This window comes from Dromaius novaehollandiae, unplaced genomic scaffold (assembly GCF_036370855.1).
Source record: "Dromaius novaehollandiae isolate bDroNov1 unplaced genomic scaffold, bDroNov1.hap1 HAP1_SCAFFOLD_69, whole genome shotgun sequence".
NCBI lineage: Eukaryota > Metazoa > Chordata > Aves > Casuariiformes > Dromaiidae > Dromaius > Dromaius novaehollandiae.
The window spans coordinates 533,535-555,665 of record NW_026991326.1 but is presented as its reverse complement, the minus strand read 5'-3'; the positions used below and the strand labels follow the sequence as shown (position 1 = coordinate 555,665).

At 50.4% G+C, this 22,131-nt stretch overlaps 1 protein-coding gene and 1 long non-coding RNA gene across 3 annotated transcripts; one reads left to right on the top strand and one right to left on the bottom strand.

The window, feature by feature from the left end:
* Positions 1–1,683: 1,683 nt before the first annotated feature.
* LOC135325803 (uncharacterized) lies at positions 1,684–7,363 on the bottom strand. The gene is made up of 6 exons (XM_064503786.1): positions 5,553–7,363; positions 5,070–5,198; positions 2,894–4,696; positions 2,026–2,727; positions 1,748–1,754; positions 1,684–1,706 (listed from the first exon to the last, which is right to left on the bottom strand). The coding sequence occupies exons 1-6, from the start codon at positions 6,192–6,194 to the stop codon at positions 1,684–1,686; spliced, it is 3,306 nt and encodes a 1,101-aa protein (XP_064359856.1). The 5' UTR covers positions 6,195–7,363.
* A 6,342-nt stretch (positions 7,364–13,705) lies between these two features.
* On the top strand, positions 13,706–19,027 carry LOC135325801 (uncharacterized). 2 transcript variants are annotated; one of them, XR_010386570.1, is made up of 6 exons: positions 13,706–14,108; positions 14,671–14,928; positions 15,004–15,076; positions 15,682–15,822; positions 15,997–16,141; positions 17,418–19,027. It is a non-coding gene; the product is annotated as an uncharacterized LOC135325801 (long non-coding RNA). The 2 variants fall into 2 exon arrangements; XR_010386569.1 differs by having other exon boundaries at positions 14,671–15,076.
* Positions 19,028–22,131: the final 3,104 nt, after the last annotated feature.

Sequence of the window (22,131 nt, the reverse complement as noted above, 5' to 3'; positions counted from 1 at the left end):
AACAGCCTGTGGCTGCAGGGCACCGTGAGAGGCAGCTCCCAGCAGTGGGTGGGGGTAGGACCCTTTTGGAGGAAGCTCCCAGCACAAAGGGGCAGGGCACTCGGGGACGGTCACAGCGGTGGTGGGTACCCAAGGTAGGTAGGAGATCCTGGGGACAAGCGGAGCTGGAGGCAGCAGCGTGACCCGGCAGCACGGCCGGCCCCGCACCCCAGCTGTGTTAGCAGAGGGCAGCCAGCAGGGCGAGGGAAGGCATTGCTCCCCTTGGCTCGGCCTGGGAGAGACCATGTGTGGGAACAGGGTCCAGTTTGGGCTACCCAGCCCCAGACAGACACAGACACACTGGCGCGAGCCCAGCGGAGGCCCCCGAGCCGGTGGGGAGCTGGAGCATGGGACGTATGAGGCGAGGCCAAGGGCACTGGGTGTGTTCAGCTGGGAGAAGGGAAGGTGCAGGGGGATCTGGCTGCTGCCTGCAGCTGCCAAGGGCAGGGTGGGGAGAGGATGGAGCCAGAGGATGGAGCCAGCGCATCCGCGAGGTGCCTGGGGCCAGGACGAGGGGCAAGGACACAAGGGGCAGCAGGGAAAATTCCCATCTGAGAGTGCCAAAAGCCTTTGAAGCCTAAGGGTGCTCCAACAGAGAGAGTCCGAGCTCTGCCAGGCCCTGGGAAACCCCCTCTGGCTGCCACCCCTTGCGGCAGGAGCTTGGAGCAGAGACCTCCAGAAGCCCCTTCCCACCCCAGCTGCTCTGGGACTCTTTGACTGGTTGAATGGGTTTCCCTCCAGACCTGATTGGCTTCATTGGCGTTGCCTGCACTAGTCTTCCTCTGGAGACGCACCCAACACCAAGTAACACGGGCAGAAAAAGCCTCCCAGGGTTTTTTATTCGAAGCAGGCAATGGCTGTCACCGGCTAGGGCTTGTGAGAGCTGTGGCAGCATTTCTGTAGCACCCAGGACAGCGTCTCCGTCGCTCTTGCTCTCTGCTCTGCGCCAGCCCCGATCTCAGGGGACCTGCCCGGCACTTGCACCTGCACGCCGTTCCTCTCGCTGCCCCGTGACACAGCGGCAGCAGAAAGCTCTGCGCAGAGCCCGAAGTGCTGTGCTGAGCCATGAGGGCCATCGCCTGGGCGCTGCAGCATGCGGGAGGGTGGCGTTGCCTGTGGTGGGAAGGAGAGCCGCGTGTGAGGGGCAGCGAGGGCGCAGGACCGGCACCTGCCTGTCCCCTGCCACCAAGGGCTTTCCCGCGGGGTCGTGGCCTCGGCACAGCCAGCTCCCGAGGGCTTCCTGCTGCCGGCCTCGGTGCCCCTTGCTGTGCCGGCACAGGCCCCCCCGTCCCCAGAAGGGCTCTTGACTTGGGTACGTACCTGGGTCAGCCTCTGGTGTGTGCCTGAAGGAAGAGGATGACTTCTGCTCGCCTTTGGGCTCAGAGGCAACCTGCATGGGCAGAGCAAGAACACACACCCGCGTGCCATCAGCTGGCGATGCTCAGGATACTGGTGCCCCGGGATGGACGGGGGAAAGGGCTTGGGGTCGGGGGATGCTGCCACCAGCTGCGAGTCCCAAGGGGAGGGAGCTGCGGCTGGCACAGCAATGGCACAAGGCCGTAGCAGCAGGGCTGGGCTGGCTGGGGGCCGCGACGGGCAGCGGCGAATGGAGGCGGCCGGGTGCATGGCAGAAGTGGGGGTCGCTCACCGGGTGTGGGAGGGGGCTGCTGCTGGGGCCGCCCCTCCCCTCCTCGCTCAGCCTCCATGCCCCAGGGCTGAACGCAGCACAAGGGGTGGAGGGCACGTCAGCCCTGTGCCTTTGGCACTTTGAAACAGAGAGGAGCAGGCATCTCCCCCATGGGAGACATTGCAGAGGGTAAATGGCTGGGGGTGACCGCTTGGCACCATGGCCGGGGGGGTGCCACGCGATGGGGCAGCTCTCTGCCCCCACCCTGCACACCCCAGACGCAGCTGACACAGCAGCTCCCTCTCATCATGGGTGCCAATGGCGTGCTCGTTGCTCACCTGGTGAGGAGGGCCTCCAGCCAAGGCAGAGGTCGCTGGTGGTGTTTCCTTGGGCAATGGCTGTTGGAGAGGCAGGCTGTTGCTCTCAGCCCAAGTGTCTGCGGCCAAGGGAGAGGCCTGTGGCACAGCTTCTGCAGGAACTGATGGAGTCAGAGGTGCATTTTCCCCCACATCCGGAGGGATGCTGGCTGCGGGGGAGGCCTCCTCCGGCTTTGTTCCTGCGCTCAGAAATGCTGATGGGGCGAGAGACGCGCTGTCCCCCGCGTCCTGAAAGCCATCGGCCAAAGCAGGTGCCGCTGCCTCGGCTCCTCTGGGCACTGCTGGGGCGAGAGGCGTGCTCTGCAGGTCGCCCGTTGCCTCCCCGGTAGCGTCTCTGGCCTTGCCGTTGGGAGAGCAGGGCACCTTCTGGGGGCACGTCTCTGTGTCTGTGAAGAGGCTCCTGAGGCTAGGTCTGACCCAGGTCATGCACAGGGAGGGCTTTCCCTCCAGCTCCTCCCCTTGCAGAAGCTCTTCATCAGTGTGCTCTTCCTCACTGGGCCAGTCCGCTTGCTCCTCCTGCAGCGCTCCCGGGACTCTCTTGCCTCTTCCCACCTCCCGCTCCCTCCTGGGGGCATGGGCATACAGCCGCTCCAGCACCTCCCACTTGCACCTTGCGTCCTTGAGGAGCTCCACTCGCGTCACCTCCGGTTTCCACAAGTTGTAGAAGGAGTTTCTGGCGAGGAGCTGAAAGGAGAGAGGGAGATTTGTGAAGGCAGCTCCTTTTCCCACCAGGAAAGGCCCCGCGGGGCCCTGCCAGCACTGGCACAAGCAGGCTGTCGTGGCACGGCGCAGCGGCTGGCCCCAGCACGGGGAGGGTTGGCACCTGCCCCGGCCCAGCCCTTGCACTCACCTCCTTGGGTTTGACGTTGAGGGATCCTGAGGCTGTCAGGGAGAAATGTTTCCCCTCGCCCTGCTCTTGCTCGCCCTCGCTCTCCTTCAGGCTCTGCTCCCTCCTCTGCAAACAGGCTTCCCGCAGCTGGGCCAAGCTCTGCCCGGTGCGGGCCAGGCAGCTGCTGTTGAGCTCCTCCAGCGTCTCTGTTTTGATCGACAGCACTGCCAGGTACTGCGAGGTGTTGTCCGGGTGAATGCGCAGCGGCTTTCCTCCAACGTGGCAGATGATGCCCAAAGGCTGCTGTTTTGGGCGCTGCCCTGCCGGCGCTGGTTGTGGTGTCCCCGTCCCCGCACCCTTGCCTGGGGAAGCTGGTGCACCAGCCCCGCTGACCTGCCTTTTGCCCCCATGAGCGTGGGGATCAGGCCTTTGCTGAGCTGCGGGGGCTGTGCTTTTGCCACGCTCTGTGCTCTGGTGCTGGTCTGGCCTTGCCAGTGTTGCTGCATCGATGGTGTGTGCCTCGAGGCCCAGGCCCGCGTCCTCCAGAGCCACGGCAGGCGGTGCGGGGCCATGTGGGGCAGGCCCCTGGCTCTCAGCCCTCAATTGCCTGCCAGCTTCTGCAATGATGCTCTCAACAAGGCCAGCAGGCTCCGGCAGGGAAGGCGATGGGGACTCAGGTGGGGCCATTTCACTGTGGCACCTGGCAGCGATGTCTTCTGCAGAGCCGGGTGGTACCTCTGCGAAGGGCGGGCTGGTGAGTCTAGCCGTGTCTGAAACAGCTTTGGCTGCCATCGCACACTGCAGGGGAGAAGAGGCTGTTTCTTCCGGGGGCATCTCAGCTGGGGGCACTTGCAGGTGGGGAGGCTGCAGGTCTGCCCCTTGGGATGCTGAGGACTTGCTTAGCACCAAGTCCTGCCTCTGCACCACTGCGTCCAAGCATTGTGCCTTGACCTCCTGGGCACAGGCATCTCTGGGAGCCGGGGGCAGCTTGCTGACTAGCTCCTGGTGCATTTCTTGGCCAGTGCTGGCAAAACCCACCGCTGACGGGGACTGTGGCAGCCTTGGCACTGTCAGGCAGCTTGGCCAGGCCTCGTGCCGCTCCTTGCACGCTGGTGTGCCTCGCAGCTCCCTTTCAGGAACGGTCTGTGCTCCTGCACCAAAGGAGGAGCTTCCTGAGAGCTGTTGGCTTTTCAGGGCAAGAGGTGTTCTGCTGCCGTCGTCCTGCAACATCCTTGCTTTTCCCAGCACTAATGGGGAAGACCCAGGCCGGGACTCAGGCAAGGAGCGGACGTGCTCTTGAATTGCCTGGGGAAGAGCACAAATTTCCCGCTTGGGTTTTTGAAGGGGAGGCAAGGAAAGCTGGGATGGCTTTAGTTCCTCCTCTTCCAGGCTCTTCCCTGAGCCCAGAGCCATCCCAGCCCCACTAACAAGCGGGAAGTGTTCCTTGGCAGCAGCTTCACTGGAATTTGTAGCCAGCCTCTCTAATGCCTTGGTCATTCTCTCCAGGACTCTCCTGCTCACAGCTTCCGCATCCATGGCATTGGCCCAGCCTTGGGGAGAAGATCTGCCGGATGTTTCCAGAGCAGGCAGCTTGGTTTGACTTGTAGCTCCTGCTCTTTTACATGCAGAGGCCGCCGGGCCTCCCTGTGCCTGCCTAGCTGCCTTGGCTGGGAGCGGTGCTAAGCCGGGCAGATGTGGTGTCTCTGCTCCCGCATGAGTCCTGCCAGGCAGTGTCTCCCCGTGCCTCAAAGGAGCCTTCTTGAGAAGGCCGGTGGAGGCATGCAGAGCTTGCACTGTGACATCCCTGCTAGTGTCCTCCACCATCTGCAACTCAAACCCACAAGAAAGGCCAAGTTACTGCCATTGTTCCCCCCGCTGCCCTGCATCCTTCCATCATGGAAACTTCCTGCGGCCCCTGACGCCCTCGATTATGGCAGCGCTCTCCCACACAGGCGGCTGCTGCCCTGCTCCCAAAGGCTGGGTGGGGAGAAGGGTCCTCACCATGGGGCAAGAGATGGGCAAAGGCAGCTCCCTGGGACGCCCCAAGGCATGTGCTTGCAGGCTGCCATGCAGAGCAGCCAGTCAGCCTGCCGGGGGGCGGAGACCGCCTGGTCTCGGCCAGCACTTCCCGTCTGCTGCTCAGCAGCTGCAGGGAGTCAGGCAGAGGCTTTGCCACCTTCTCTGCTCAGCTCTGTACCTTTGTGATGCCGTGTTCCGAGGCTCGTGAGCTCTGTGGGCCGGGCAGCGAAGGCAGCCTGTCCCTTTGGTGGGACGGAGCCGGGGTCCGGCTGTGCTGCATTGCTGCGTGCAGCTCCTGCTGGCCTACCTGTGGGGAGAAGGAGACACGTGATGGGGGTGGTTGCATTGGTGGGAGCAGCTCCTGAAGCACAGGAAACCCCAAGCCCGTGTCCAAGGGAAGCTCATGGCTGCACACAGCCTGGCTGCGCTTGGCCCAGAGCTGCTCTCAGGGCAGAGCTCACGGGGCACGTGTGGGCCTTGGAGCATCCAGGTCAGTGTGCTTTGTCTGAGAGAAAATGCCCAGGGCCAGGAATGAATGCCCCCTCGCTGGAGGAGCTCATGCCTGCCTGTCTTGCCCCAGCTCCCCTTCCCCACCATGCTCGTGCTCTCCGTGTGGGTCCCATTCCTGCTGCCTGCCCCTGCCTCCAGCCCCATCACTCACCTCGCTCCTGCGCTCCTGCATGCCTGGGAGCCTGGGAGGCCGTTTGCGGGCTGGGAGCAGGCGCTTGCCTGCCGCTCCTTGTCCATCTCCAGGATGCTCTCCTGGGGACCTGACACTGTGGCAGCTGATCGAGTCGCTCTCCTCAGAGTGGGGACTCCAGTGTGCCGAAGCTTGTGCACTTGCTCTCGAGACCTCTGCATACTCGCAGGCAAGTGGGTATAAGATCCCTATAAGCTGCCTCAAAAACGCTCTCATGATGCTCTCAATTTCCCTGTTCCTTTCTTCCACCCTGTCCCTCTGCAAGAGAAGCAAACAAGAGAGGCCAGGTGAGCCTGGTGCTGCCCTCCCTGCTCTCCATCCATTCCAACTGGCAAACGTCTTCCACCCATGATGCCAACCTGGATGACTGTGCTCTCCCGTGAAGGCGTCTGCCACCCCGCTCTGAACAGCCAGGCAGGGAGAGGGCTCGTTACCACAGGGCAAGCAATGGGCGCAGAAGGCTCTCTCGGATGCCCTGGCAGACAGCTGGGCCTCGCTGTGGTCCCACGGGGCCAAGGGAGGATTTCTCCATGGGAACCTGGATGGGCTGCCTGTTGGCTTGCATGGGGCAGGCGAGGAGGTGCATGGGGCTGATGGGGCCATCCCAAGGGCATGCGGCTGAGTTTCAGAGGCTGGGGCTGGGCCCTGATGCTGGGTGCAGGGTGGTGGGAGCAGGGGGAGGGTAGGGGCTGGTTGACTGTGGGCTTTGGGGGAGCCTTCTTTGGGGGAAAGGGCCTGCAAAGGGGCAGGAGGATTTGGGGAAGCGGAGAAGCATTAGGAGATGCTTGGAGAAGCCACGCGAGAAGCAGCTATGGGAATACTGTGCTCTTCAAGGCCAGTTCACGCTGGCCGCAGCGCCTGGGGAACAGCCTCCCTATTGCTGAGCTGGAGGCCAGAGATCCCGGAGCCACAGGATTGTCCTGATGGCAGTGGGAGCTGCAGGTGCTCCCAGCCCCTGGGAGCTGCGCTGCCTCATTGCCTGCCGAGGGATGAGAAACCAAACCTGGGCTCTGAGGTCTGCGAGCTCTGGTCCCCTTGTGTGTTTGAAGAGGGGGCAAATGATTTTCAGGTGGGTCACACATCTGCAGTGTGAACTCCCTGTGCAGAGCAGGCAGCCAGCCTGCAAGGGGTCAGGGGACCTCCTGGCCTCTCCAGGCACCTCCAGTCCGGTTATCGGCAGGTTGGAGGAGGCTCGAGAAAGTTTTACCACTGTCTCTGTTCAGCCATATAGCTTTTGTCTCTTCCCAGAGGCCCGTGATCTCCTTGGGCTGGGGAGTGAAGGCTGCTCATCCCCGTGGCATGAAGCCCCGACCTGTTTGCGCTGCATTGCTGCGAGCATCTCCCTGTGGCCCAGGTGCGGGGAGAAAGAGGGGCAGGATGCAGGCAGTTGTGCTTGCACATGAGGCCACTGAAGGGTGGAAAACTCCGGGTCTGTTTGTAAGGCAAGAACAAGGCTGGCCACAGCCAGGCTGAGCTCAGCCCAGAGCTGCTCTCTGCTCAGGGCGGAGGTTACTGCGGCCGTGTGGCCTTGGAGCATCCGTGTGCCCCAGTCTGCCCTGGGGGCCAGGAATTAATAATACCCTTTGCTACTGGAGTACCTCAGGGCTGGCTGTCCCACCCCCAGCTCGCCCACCCCACACCCTTGCTTTCTCCATGCAGGTCCCATCCCTGCTGCCTGCCCCTGCCTCCAGCCCCATCACTCACCTCGCTCCTGCGCTCCCGCGCTCCTGGAAGGCCATCCGCGGGCTGGGAGCAGGCGCTTGCCTGCCGCTCCTTGTCCATCTCCAGGATGCTCTCCTGGGGACCTGACACTGTGGCAGCTGATCGAGTCGCTCTCCTCAGAGTGGGGACCCCGGGGGCTCTGGCCGCAGCAGGGACATGGTCACCACGGGGACCGCCCCCTCACAATGGCCTTGAGGGCACGATGCCACCCCATCACAAAGCCCTGGCGCTCGCCATGGGGACCCCCATGACCATCTCCTGGCAGTCCCCCGTGGAGACACCACCCCCCCCGCCACCCCCCCCCATCACAGTGCCTTGCTGTGCCCGTGGCGATCCCCATCTTTGCCTCCAGCCCTGCGGGCCCAGTTTCTGAGCCCAGCTGGGAGCGGGTTTCTGGGGAGTAGGAAGACTCTTCCTCTGCCCAGCTCGGGGCTCCTCTGTGCCTTGCCCAGGCAGCTGCTCTCCTTGGCTGCTTGGATCTCCAGGCACTCACAGTCCCCAGGGAGGTCCCCACAGACCTGCTGGCCAGGCTCACCATGGGCGGGCCAGGTCTTGCAGGACACCTCAGCAGAGGCCCTCGCGGCTGGCCTGGGTGGCTGACAGTGCTGTTGGGAGAGCCCTGGGATGCCAAGGTGTGCCCGGGGGTGGGGCAGGCCTGGGGAGTCTCAGGGGGCAGCCGCTGGGGGCGGAAGGGCAGCTGGGGTTGCAGCAGAGCCGTGTGTCAGGCCCTGGGATGGCCAGTGAGGCCATGCAGAGCCAGGATGGCCATGCCTCAGTCTCAGTTTGGCCCTGCACAGAGGCCAGGGAAGTGCTGCTGCGCAAACGCCACAGCAGATGAGTTGAGACTGCTGTGGCTGTTGCTGTGGTGGTGCCTGGGCCGGAAAGCGGCCTGGCTAGAAACAGCCTGTGGCTGCAGGGCACCGTGAGAGGCAGCTCCCAGCAGTGGGTGGGGGTAGGACCCTTTTGGAGGAAGCTCCCAGCACAAAGGGGCAGGGCACTCGGGGACGGTCATAGCGGTGGTGGGTACCCAAGGTAGGTAGGAGATCCTGGGGACAAGCGGAGCTGGAGGCAGCAGCGTGACCCGGCAGCACGGCTGGCCCCGCACCCCAGCTGTGTTAGCAGAGGGCAGCCAGCAGGGCGAGGGAAGGCATTGCTCCCCTTGGCTCGGCCTGGGAGAGACCGTGTGTGGGAATAGGGTCCAGTTTGGGCTACCCAGCCCCAGACAGACACAGACACACAAAGCCCTGGCGGCTGCCATGGTCGGCAGTAGCTGAGGAGAAAGTCTAAAGCTGGGAGGAAGAAAAAGGTATTCTGTATTTCCAGATAATACTTAAATATCAAGTAGAAAGGCTAAGCTACCATTGTTTAGAAGAGAATGCCAATGAATCAAGCAGCAAAACATTTGAAGGTTTTTCTTTCCTTATTTGCAGTACTTTTAACCTTCTTGAAAGAGAAGAATTTAAAGTTATATTTCCTCATGCTGTGAACTGAGTTTTGCTGATAGAGAATATATACAGCTAACTAGTAAATCTACAGACATTGCACCCATAAAGGGAAATGCCTGGTCTTTCAAGCAAACAATTGCAATTGACTTCCAACAGATAAATCTCTCCAGCTTATGAATTAATCAGGTTCTCAGGTATGTAAAAATATTCATAGACAAAACTCCCAAACCACCTTTTTAAACCAGGACATGTTTTGAGTATACTTTCCGCTTATCACACAAGACACTAAGCCTGTAACTATGGCAAGCAATCCCCTATGCTTTGAATCTACGTGTATACTTTTTACTGCTACTATAAAAGCTCAGTAATGGCAGAAGGTTTTCAAGCACACAAATGTATTGATGTCTCAGTTTACCTAAAGCTAAATCCAACAGAACCCATGTCCTGGGTTTAAGAAAGGCAAAGAAACCCCATCACCGCCTCTATTTATAAATTTTCTGTTGGGGGGGTTTCTTTCTGAATAGCCTACTGTAAAGCAGAGGGGCAGTAGAATTTTACATTAAAATATTTAGAGTTTACGCCTAACCCCTTCAAAGAAATCCAATTGCTTTTAAAGAGTCAAGTCTAAAAATCCAATTGCAGAGAGCCCCCTTAGAGCCACCAGTGCCAGTAAGTTACATATTATGCTAATGGATTAAATATTGCCACCGTTTAGAGTCTGCATAGGAGCAGGGAGGAGAACACTTCACAGTCAGGCAGCTGCTCTGCCTCTTCAGCAGATTCCTCCCTCCCCTCTTCTCTAATCACACTCACCTTCTGACAGCTCTGTTAGGGCTGTGCTTCCTACACCTCGCAAAATGTTCCTCATCATCAGAGGAGGAGGAGGATGGGGAATCACTGCTGTAGACTTCATGTTTCCATCCACAAGCATTTCAAAGGCAGTAACAAAAACAAGACTAGGTCACACTAAATCACATCAAAAATCAAGTGAAGCCTCCTCCAGAATGTACTGTGAGAGCTAAGAAGTTTCCAGCCCATTATCTGTATTCCTCGTGCATCTGATTTCAAACTGCATCACACGTTTCTCCTTGTGAGAGCAAAATTCAGTCTTTGCTGGGAAGGTGAAATGTTTAACTAGTTTACAATCAAAATTCAGCTACAAGTTGTTCAAATCTGTAATCAGACACACAGAGCACCCAGTTTCACTGAGCATTAAGTATCCACTCTGTAAAACATAAGCCCTTTGCATGTATTGAATCATCGCTCTTCCAAAACTGAGGCCCCCTCTTCTTTCCTAAACTGACTGCTCTAAAGAATGTCAAAGTGTTCTTATCAAGCAATAGATAGCTTTCTCCAAGCTCCAAGTGCTTACAGCATCCAAAACAACCTTTCTCACCACAATCGCCATTAACACTTCTTTATGGAATTTTTCTTGTTTAAGAGTACTTCTACAGAGAAATAATCCAAGAGGAAATTAGTATTGCCATCTGAGTGATTAGAAAAGCATCTGGTACTTATATGCAGCTTGACTTTGGCACACAGTATGCCAGAGCCTTGCAAAGTAACTGTATTTGTGAATCTATTCCCCCTGATTTCCTCTGAACTTCATGTTCACAGATGTGACCAAAACAGCAGGACAGATCGAGAAGGGCGCTCCTGAGGGAGCTTCAATTAATTATGATGCACGCAGGAGGATAATTATGAGGCACACAGGTTTTGGCTTGAACCCTTTTATACATTTTTATTCTCCTTGTTCAAGTCTTGCACAGGCTGCAGAACATGGGTGAGGTACTGCCTTCACAAGCTATTGCATAATTACATCTCTTCCTCAAGGCATGATGAGCTCAACTACTGCAACATCCTCTTCCGTCCTGAAATACAGCCTTACCCCACTCAGATCCATTCAGAAAGTGGCTCTAAAGATCATATGCTGAACTTATTCCCTTAATCACAAAGAGCATTCTCCTGAAAGCTGTCAAGTTTCTTCCTTTCACGAATTACCCTCATTCCCACATTATTTCCCACTGAGTGCCCAGAGGAGAGCTCTGATTTCCAGGCCGGCACTGACAGCAGCACCTACTGACTAACTCCTCAGTACAAAAATGCAGCAGCACAAGAATTTCTGCTCTAAACCAAGGCTCAGTAAATGTGGAGGTTGCTGCAAATTCTTATCCAGATACAAAACGGAGCGTATCAGCTAATCATCAACTACTAATCCACCAGTAGAATCATGAAAAAAGCAATAGTTCCTCAGCAGCCACAGAACTGTTCATACTGTCACTTGAGAGATATCATACAAAATAGCGTGAGCAATTCTGGTCCCATTTGAAAAAAGGGAACTGAGATTCAAACAAAAAGTGACAAAGGCAAGCTATGAAGATGCACCAAAAACAAAGTGCCAATCATTCAAAAGCACACTAGGAGAATGTAATTTGACATAGCAAAACTAAGACAGAGGAAATATGATTGTTACATATAATAGAAGTTGCTCTAGGGACAGAGAACCAGTTGTGCTCACAAGTAATGCTGGTACAAGAACAAATACTCATAAACTTGCCCCCAGTTGTGGCGGTCTGATTCACGGACTCCGATGTGCTGGATCAGAATCAACTGTATTCAAGCAAGCAAGCCCTATATATAAGCTCTAGCCCGGACTGGTACTTTCCCACAGTGATTTACGGTACTTTCTCTTCTCCTTGCAAGCGCCACGTTATACCTTCCCAAAGGTCATGTTCCCTCATTCTGTGCGGTTACTCCCTATGTTCCCATACTGCTATCTATTCAGCCCATGGCCTTCGGCTCCTTAACTCTATCTTGTCCGATCCCTCACTGTCTGCCCCTACACCCAATAAATGCTGTTCCCTAAAAAGGAAATCCTGGAAGTGACTCTCAATGAAGGGAGTATATTACAAAGGAGCTTAAGTCAATTTATAAAAATGATTCTGCGATCCTTTTGCCTGTAACAGGCAACTAAACTACAGCACCCAGGAGATTCTTTGGGAGGTGAGGAGATGTCAAGGAAAAACAGGCAAATGGGAATCCAAATCTCAGCCACAGGGACAAGCACAGGATGCTAAGCAGTGCCTTTGAGCCTGGAGGCTAACCACACTGCCCAGGCAAACATCATTCTTTTGTGCATGTGGAACAATAAGATTCAGGAGCTGAGGAGTAAAATCACAAAAGCTTAACAGCTTAGTTGTGCCTAGGCAATGGAAGGCATCACACAGTCTTCTTGCATATTTCAACCCCAGCCATTATTTCTGATAAGTTTTAAAGTGGAAAAACAAGTCCTGAAACAGCTGTTTGTAAGCAGAGTATCTATACAAAAATCACAAAAAGGCAATTCAGAGAATGCAGCATAAAGCGTATATACTAACTTCTCACTGTTATTCACATTTTCTGAGGAAGAAGCTATGTCCTCCCTGCTCAGAGCATGCCTCTAGCATGGTCATACCTATCAATATGTAAATCGTAATTAGAGAGGAAAAATGAAAGTTTTCTCAGGCCGTGGTACTCTGTGAAAGAAGTTATTTCTGCTACATTAGAAGCATTACTCTGCTGTGCAAAATATACTACTTACACAGAAAGGGTAAGATTGCCTGAGTTCAGTGTGGTCTTCTCAGTTTCCCCTTTTGTTGTCCTCTAAGTTCCCTTTGAAACTCACCACCTTCAAGACCTTTCAGGCTCCTGTCTTAGCTGCCCTGCTGTGGAGAATGCCTGCTGTGGTTGGCTGAAACCTCAGTGTTGCGAGGGCTGCAACCTGTGTGGGAGAAGAGGCCTTTTCTGTCCCTGTCTTCATTCCTCAGCTGCTTTCTTGTGTTTCACAGAATCACAGAATGGTTGAGGTTGGAAGGGACCTCTGGAGATCATTTAGTCCAACCCCCACGCTCAAGCAGGGTCACCTAGAGCATATTGCCCAGGATCATGTCCAGACGGCTTTTGAATATCTCCAAGGATGGAGACTCCACAACCTCTCTAGAAAACCTGTTCCAGTGCTTGGTTACCCTCCCGGTAAAGAAGTTTTTCCTCATACTCAGATGGAACTTCCCGTGCTTCAGTTTGTGCCCATTGCCTCTTGTCCTGTCGCTGGGCACCACTGAAGAGAGTCTGGCCCCATCCTCTCTACACCCTCCCTTCAGATATTTATACACATTGATAAGGTCCCGCCTCAGCCTCCTCTACTCCAGGCTGAACAGTCACAACTCTCTCAGTCTTTCCACATATGAGAGATGCTCCAGTCCCTTCATCATCTTAGTGGCCTTCTGCTGGACTCGCTCCAGTACGTCCATGTCTCTCTTGTATCGGGGAGCCCAGAACTGGACACAGTACTCCAGATGCGGCCTCACCAGGGCTGAGTAGAGGGGGAGGATCACCTCCCTCAACCTGCCGGCAATGCTCTTCCTAATGCACCCCAGGATACCATTGGCCTTCTTGGCCACAAGGGCACATTGCTGGCTCATGGTTAACTTCTTGTCCACCAGGACCCCCAGGACCTTCTCCACAGAGCTGCTTTCCAGAAGGTCATCCCCCAGCCTGTGCTGGTACATGAGGTTATTCCTCCCTAGGTGCAGGACCCTACACTTGCCTTTGTTGAACTTCATGAGGTTCCTCTCTGCCCATCTCTCCAGCCTGTCCAGGTCCCTCTGAATGGCAGCACAGCCCTCTGGTGTATCACCCACTCCTCCCAGTTTTGTATCATCAGCAAACTTGCTGAGGGTGCACTCTGTCCCTTCATCCAGGTCACTGATGAAGAAGTTGAACAATATTGGACCCAGCATTGACCCCTGGGGCACACCGCTAGTTACTGGCCTCCAAGTAGACTTTGCACTGCTGAGCACAACCCTCTGAGCTTTGCCATTCAGCCAGTTTTCAGTCCACCTCCCTGTCTGCTCATCTAGCTTGCACTTCCTTAGCTTGCCTATGAGGATCTTATGAGAGACAGTGTCAAAAGCCTTGCCGAAGCCAAGGGAGACAACATCCACTGCTCTCCCCTCCTCTACCCAGCGAGTCATCCCATCACAGAAGGCTCTCAGGCTGGTTAAGCATGATTTCCCCTTTGTGAATCCATGCTGACTACTACTGATCACCTTCTTATCCTTCATGAGCCTGGAAATGGTATCCGGGATGAGCTGTTCCATCATCTTCCCAAGGACTGAGGTGAGGCTGCCTGGCCTGTAGTTCTGGAAAAGGAAAGTCAAACAAAGGAATTCAGATCTCGTTATGCACTGATTTACTGAAAGATCAGGAGCGCTTATAAGCCGGCATACTGTTTCACAACTTCAATGCACTCTGGCAAACAGAAAGACACAACACAAGCAGCTACTGATCAACAACCTTACAACGTTAACTGGTAATCCATTTATAATTAACTTCTGTAAGTGCATAAAAAAATGAAGTGAGAGGATGAGACTATCCCTGATGGAGGGGGAGGGGTGTGTGTGTGTGTGTGTGTGTGGGGAGAAGGGTGAGGGAGAGTTGTAAATACGATGGGTGAAAAATCTCACAAGTATTGCTGCCAAAATTATATCCAAGCAAGTATTTATTGGAAGGGCAGAAGAAACCAGGAAGAAATCAGTTGTCAAGCCTTCTCTGGCTCTCCTTTCCCAAGATTTCTCTGAGCTGGGGCCAAACAGCTCCTTCTGCATCTCTCCAGGCCAGGGCTTGGATGTGTTGCTGCCTGCAGCTCCTGTGAGCCTGGGAGAAGGGAGTGGGGAGTAGCACAGACACAGTTTTGATGGAAAAATGTGCTTTGTGTGTTTAGCTTGGGAGGGGGGGTGTTAATCATTTGCATGAGCTATTTAGTTCTCAGAATTATTTCTCTGAAATTCATTAACAGGATTTCTACTGCTGTTTTCTTTCTGGAATGCTTCTTGATGTTCTTGTGTCAGCCAGAGCTTTCTCCTCTGTTGCAGATAAGAGCAATGGCCAGAACATGGAACTATTCCTGTGAGTCAAGACTTCAGCAATACCTTGATATTTGTGAATTATGCAGAATTTGCTTATAATACACAGACTTATCCAGCTCTATTGCCTAGAGAAAAACACATTTTATCATCACTATTCATGCCTTCCATTCTTGACACCTCTTTGAAAGCACAAGAAGTGCTGCCTTGTGTAACATTGTGGTCATCCGCTCTAGGGAGAGATTCCTGCTACATTATGAGTTGGTGGTAAGCCTTACTTTCTGGCATAATAAAAATAGATGGTCTGTCAAAAGATGATGTTCTCAATGCTTTGTTTTGTAGTTCTATCCTGCCATCTTCTCTGAATTAGCAAATGTGAAATGCAGCATATGGATTTATGAAAAGAAAAGTGCAAGTAAGTATCACTCAAATAGCATAGGCATGTGTGAGGCATCAAAACTGGTTTGACTCTTTTTGGGGAAAAAAAGATACTTTAAAAAATTGGTTGTGCTTGTTTTTAAGGTGTAAAAGAGATGGTTCCTGCATCAAAGAGATTTACAATACATCTCACAATATCTCTGAAAAGATTTGCAGCTTTCACTGGTGGGAAGATTAGCAAGGTGTATATATATATGTAAAATTGTAGTGCAACTTTGTCTTCTTGGAATGGGAGATTTCCCAAAGCAGAATAGTCTTCTAAAAGTTGTTAATATCTACAGACAATAACTGTAGACTGAAGATATCAAAGGAAAATCACTGCAATAAGTATTTCTTTTTTCTCTTCTGGCAACAATAAAGTTCATGTGATGGTAAACATATAGTCTGCTATGAAAGCTGATTTTGCAGAGAACAGTTCTCTGCAACTGAAATTACTCCATGTTGTTTATTGGGAGGACCTCTTTTTAGTGAACCAGTAAATACATTTAAGTACTTCTAGTCTGTGTTCTTTGATGTGTTTTTATCAGGCTATTTCATAAAGTATTCCAGGATAATTCTTGCGTCTTCTTGGTCTCTCTTTAGGATGTGAAATATCCTGAGTATCTGGATCTTCGAACATACGCATCTCAATCCGTTGGAGAACCACTCCTCTATGCCTTATATGCAGTCCTGGTATATAGAGGTGTCAGTAGTCATGCAGGACGTTATTTCTGCTACACAAAGGTAAATAACAATTTCATTTCTAACAGGGTGAGCTCTGTGCTGGTGAGGAGGTACTTGCATGAAAACTTTACTGGTAACCACTGCTTTTAGGGAAAAAGGTTTTATTTCATGTTTAATTTGATCTTTTTTGGTGTATTCTCTGTTCTGAAGAGTTCTCTTTGTGTTTTCATTTAGAAAGTGTGCAGTTCCTCTGAAGACATGGCTGCTTTTATTTGCAGGCTGCTGGTAGACTTTGATATGAGATGAATGATGCCTCTGTAGTCTTTTGTGAAATCAAAATGGTTCTCAGTCAGCAAGCTTATTTACTTTTTAATATCAGGTAATAACAAGTATTAAAATGTGTTCAGAATACATTTCCTTTCCTGCTACTGACTTTCTTCTCCTTCTTCTTCTTCTTCTTCTTCTTCTTCTTCTTCTTCTTCTTCTTCTTCTTCTTCTTCTTCTTCTTCTTCTTCTTCTTCTTCTTCTCCTCTTAAGTATTTTTCTTCCTGTCCAAGGAGAAAATTACTATTTGAATAATTCATTTGTCTTATCTGAAATTCCCCATGTCATTATCTTTAATCGCTTGGCTTTCAACTGCTACACTTGTGTGAATTGCTGCATATCTACTCTCTGTCGTTGGCTAATTTAGGAAGGAGGAGCAATTAATACCATAGATAGTATAAAGACGAGTTATTGCTCTGAAGGGGATAGATATAGTAGTAAGACCATTATCTTGAATGGGATTTAACTCAAGAGTGGGCTGAAAGAACAATTCTAAGCTAAGAGCGCGATTGTTTACCAAGACATTATGATTTCACACTTGGAGAATGTGCCTTTTAGTTATCAGCAGCACTGTCTTATCCCCATCCATTCTTTGGTCAGCAGGGGGCCAGTAGTAAGCAGGCCAGATTTACATGACCATGGCTTCCTCCTTGTATGGTTAAGCTGATTTGGGGGCAAAGCAACAGATAATGATACCAAATTAGTAGTGGATTTGTTTTTTTTTAGCATCTGAGTTTTATTTTCTCTCCCTCACTGCAGCTTTCTTCACAGCCCTTATGCTGCAACCAGAATCATCCAAATAGTAGCTAATGCTAAATTTTGCAGCAGTGCTGCTTCCATTATTTTATACTTCCAGCTCAGCTTCCTACACCTCTGATAAATATCCTCTTGATACATTTTAAGTGGATCTTACCAATGCTTAAAACATTAAAAAAAGAGATTATTTGTTTTAGTTTTAGTAGTTTCACTTTAGCTGAGACAGTGAAACCAAACTGTCTCCTTCCTGAGCATAAGAACAGTTATTCCAGGGTTTTCAGGGAATGTTTAATGGAGAAAAACATATATATTTTGGAATAGCTTTAATCCATGTTGAGCTGTTTGGGTAGGGTTTCAAGAATGGTCCTCATTTGATACCAATATGCAGAAACCTGAATGTAGAAATTAACCACACTTGTTGGACTTGCATATATAATTAAAGCAGGGTGGCTTTTTTCTATCTAGGTGTCGAGGCCGTTTGTAGAGATATCTAGTAGGAGAGTATTCTGTTTGGGGATTTTAAAGGCTGTGTGTTTGCATATATCCATCTTGCAATCTCTTCTTTTTAAATGCAGAAATCAAGTCATTTAAATGGAAATGAACCCCTAAAAGAAGATCCAAATACCATTGCTGTTACCCTAGAAAGGCCTTCTTCGGCTCCACCAACAGCTTGTGTTCAAAACTAGGCAATTACCAGGCCTTTATTTGCTGATCCCTCAGAAAAACAAAAGATCACTTCATAACAAACTGCCTGCACATCAAACTGTCTCAGCCTGACTGTTTTAGCAGTGCTGTGGTGGATGAGGATCTAAACAAGCCTGTTCCTTCATCCACAGTGTGGCGGACAGATGAGTGAATTTTTGCCTTAAACATTTCTTGGTACATAAGGTGAAAGCCTTCCTGCGCACATTGCAGATTTTGCAGGAAACCATAACCCCGAACAAGCCATCTGTTCCCTGTGGAAACAGGACGGAGCTGCTGCAACCCCGAAATGGTCTCCCTGCGACCACTCAGGACACACCGAGCCTGCGAAAAACCAGACCACGATCAGGCAGAGACTTTTGGACCTGGAGTGTAAATTATTGCTGCTTAGCACAACTTCCATAAAACTTGCTTAGCATGAGCAGCTAAATTTGCTGAAGCCTTAGGCCGCACTCCTAGTTCAGTCAGAAAGGGCCCCAGAGCTGGTGCAGGCTGGAAAGATAAGGGAGTTACAAGCAGTCCGCATTCCTGTGCCCCACACTCCGGGAGGGAGGAGGTCAAGGCTTTGAAATAAGGCCTGCTTGGGCGCCAGGACCCTGGGAAACAAAGCCTCCTCTCACTGCTGAAACAGTGTTAATTGGGGTGGGGGGGGTCTGGACTATCTCCCCCTTGTCAGGACCTTGGGAGATAACACCTACTGTCACTGCTGGGGCAGTGTTAATTGCTGGAATTACTATCTCCGGGTCGTCAGGACCTTGAGAGACAACGGTGGGACCCAAGGAATGAAGACACCTCTGTCAGCAGAAACCGCAACAGGAAAGATAAACAGCCTGCCTAGGGACAGTGATGAGACCCAATGAGCAGCATGGGACCCCAGACCTGAATATTACTATTGGTCTGAATTACTGCGTGAGGGGTGGAGAGCTTAGACTGGAAAGTTATAATTGCCCAGGGATTTCTTTGTTTGTGGTCCCTCTTCGGAGGCACCCGGCTCGAGCTGCAATTACTGCACGCGCGTCATTACAATTTATTTATTTAATTTGCCTTGATTTGGCCCTGAACTTTTCCAAGACACCCAGGGTGAAGAGGATCAATGAGACACCGCTGGATCCACGGGTGGTGATCTCTCTTTCTTTCTCTCTCTCTTTCTGTCTCTCTCCTTCCTCTCTTTTGATGAAAGTTTATAAGATCTGTTCAAATCGTGTGGCACGGGACTTGTTTATCTAGTTAAGGTAGCCATCATCGAGTTATCATATTTAGCCACATGCCTTGTCTTTTGTATTAATAAATCATAAAACTGATTGGTTGGCTGGCATCATTTCACCTTAGTTCAGTCCAAGAGCATCACGAACTTGGTTGTTGGTCCCAAGGAGAGGGAAGTCGTCCTAAACGACTGCTTTCGGGCTGTGACACACAGTTGCAAACTCTTCTGCAGCAGAGTCTAGCTCAGATGCATCCACCATGTCAATTGCTACTAACATCTCCAAACAAGAAGCTGCTGATGAAATTCTTGTTGTCTCCCTTGACTTCTTACAACATGGTCCCTTATGGTGCAGAATCTTCAGAAAAGAATGAGAAGGACTCAAAGAGCTCAGCAGAAAGGAACTGCAATGCAATACCTTCAAATGGAATTGTGATTTGGAAGGTAGTCCATGTGTTGAAGATTTCCCATTCTTCCTGTCAGAGTTCTGAAGAAGAAAGATGCCAGCCTGAGTAACCCAAAACTGAGTCACTCCATGGTGCTATTAGCTTAGATAATGAATCTAAAAAAAAATGGAGTAAAACTTCATGATTCCACTTGCCACATCCAACCTTCTAAAGCTTCTGAGATTTTCTTTTCTAAAACAAATGGATTGCTGGGAAGAGGGAGTTGTGTTGGTTGCATCTAAAATTTCTCACCAATGATGTATTCAGTATTCAGGATTATTATCATGTTCCTAATCCAGGCGAAGTACTGAGAAAATACACAGCACACATTTCACTGTAGCTCTTTGTGTCATTAACCAATTAGAATTTACAGAACACAGCTGATATATTAGAACTTGTCAACTTTAGAAAAGCTTAGCTGAGATAATAATACATGAGATCTTCATGAACTCTGTTTTGGGAAGGGGGAGTGTAAATTTCCGTATTTAACACCTAATGTAGAAATTTTGCAAATAGTGGTTTTCTACTCCCAACAGTACCTTCCTACCTGTTACCTTGTATAATTTAATTACAGATGCCTATAGCTTTGCCTCCAGTCGCTCAAGAGAGAATCTTATAATCCCTCACAGGCAGCCTATTTAACAGCTTGTCCAAGGAAATAAGGTAAAATAAGTATGCTTTGATTAAAGTAAGATTTTATATGAGGTTAGCACGGGTTTATCTCTCTACTGACACTATTTAATGGGAAGATTTAAATCAGTTGAGAGAATTCCACACTGCACGTAGTGTTATGAACAGAACTAGCGATCAGCACTGCAACCTATTAATTGGATATTAAAAACATGTGGCTGATGCCTCACTGAAAACTTGGGCTTCTACATAGATTTTTTTTCTCTTCATTTTGTCATCCTGTCTATACTTTCTGCATTCTTCTTTCCTCTTTTTCACTTCACTGAATGTGAAGGCATTTTTGTTTTGTGCATTTTCTCTGGACCGCAAAAATATTCTGAGACTGATGCTCTTATGGAAACTGTAGTGATGGAAGCACCGCTTGTCTGTGAAGAATCCAGAAGAGTTCCTACCACCTTGAGCTGTGATCTTGAGAGTCTTTTTATCCAGTCAGATTCTGAAACAATTTCCACCAACAAAGAAGTTGCTGAAAGTCTTATAATAAAAGCTGGTAATGTGCATCCCGATACCAAAGGTCAGCACAAGGTCAGGAAATGATCCTTGGACACTGAGGATGAATTGCTTGGGCAGTGTGAGTTTGAAGGCAGTGGGGACAAAGGCAAACCTAGAAGATCAGAAGAAACTGGACTTATTTTGAAAGAAAACCTTTTGTACATCAGAGACTGAAGAGATATTAGGGCAAACTTCCTCTGTGACATTGAACATACTTCTAAAAATCTTGTGTCTCTGGATACCACAGATGATACATGCCAAGATACAAAGGACATTTCTAATAGCTACGTAGATAAGAAGTACATAATAGTCCTCAATTATCTAGTTATCTATCTAGTTATCTGAGAAGTAGATAATTACAAAATAACTATACAGATAAGAAAAAACACTGTAGAAAAACTCACAAAGAGCACTACAGAAGGAAGAGAGAACACTGTCTCTGGAGAGCAGGACAAGCAAAATGGAAGCAGAACAGATGGTCATTCTCACAGGAGGGGTGCTCTTGCGTGGTGGAAACAAAGCAGCAAAATTGCCATGAGCAGGTTTATTGAAATGAAAGCATGTATAGCTCTTCTGATAACGAAAGAAACATCCCTGATAATGGCAGAAGCTTTGGAAAATGTCCTGTTTTCAGATCCTGAAAGAGAAGAAGAACAGAACAAGACAGGAATTGCTGTACTCATTCCAAAAGAGAGCGAGCTTGGAGCAGAGAAAGATCCTGTCAAGGTGAACCATGGAGATGGGAACAGTGCAGATGCTACAGTGATTACCATTCCTCTTCTGCAATGACAGGTGGCAGAGAGTTGTCTGATTGTGATAAGGACTTTGACAAATCAAGTCACACTTACAGCAACGGGTCTTGTAAGGATTCTTACAAATGTAAGGATTCTTACAAAAGCAGAGGGCTTCACCATCCACTCTCTAGAGAGGATGTGCACCACTCCAGCAGCCGCAGAGCAGCCTCACATCATTGTTCGGTGCCTCAGCAGCAATCTGAAAAATCTTCTCATGAAAGCCAGGTACTTCCACCTGTGTGGGTTCATTCAAACTCTGAGGGCTGTTCCCAGAAAAATGACTGACAAAGAAACAGAAAAAGAAAGCATACCTGTGCAGAGGGGAGTGAAGCCAAAATAGGAAAAAAAAAAGCACAGAGAGATAGAGAAAGAGCTTTCAGGTGATCAAAAATGAAAAAAAATAAAGTCAAGAAGGAAAAGAAGTCCAAAGATAAACATTGAGAGAAGAATTACAAATAAGCAAGGATTACAGCATAATCAGCAGTTTTTCCATGATTATTGGGTGTTTCTCATGTCTTTCCTTTTCTTCAGCTTGACTGGAAAATCATTGGTAAAACAAGGGTACCATCATGCTAAACCTCTAGGTGAGACTTCCACCAGATTTCACTTAGCTAAGGTCTACCATGTGCTATTAAAGCAGGTAGTTTTATCCTAATCCTCTGTACAGTACACCACTCTTAGCAGAAAACTGGAATACAGTCAGTTTTCATGTAAGGGTTTTGGAAGCCTCCCTCTCGAGCGAGTTTGTTCCTGTAGCCTCAGAGCAGATCAAGCTGTTTGGAGGTTCAAGCCTTTGCTGTTTAGAAATCAAACCCTCAGCCAGATAGTTTTATGCTGAGTATCATGACAGGGAATGACATCGCTTCCTCTCTGTCTTTCAGATGCAGAGCTTACCGACAGAAGCCTGCAATGCTCAGACTAAACTTACCATCAAACCCCACAACTTAGCATCAAAACCAACAGA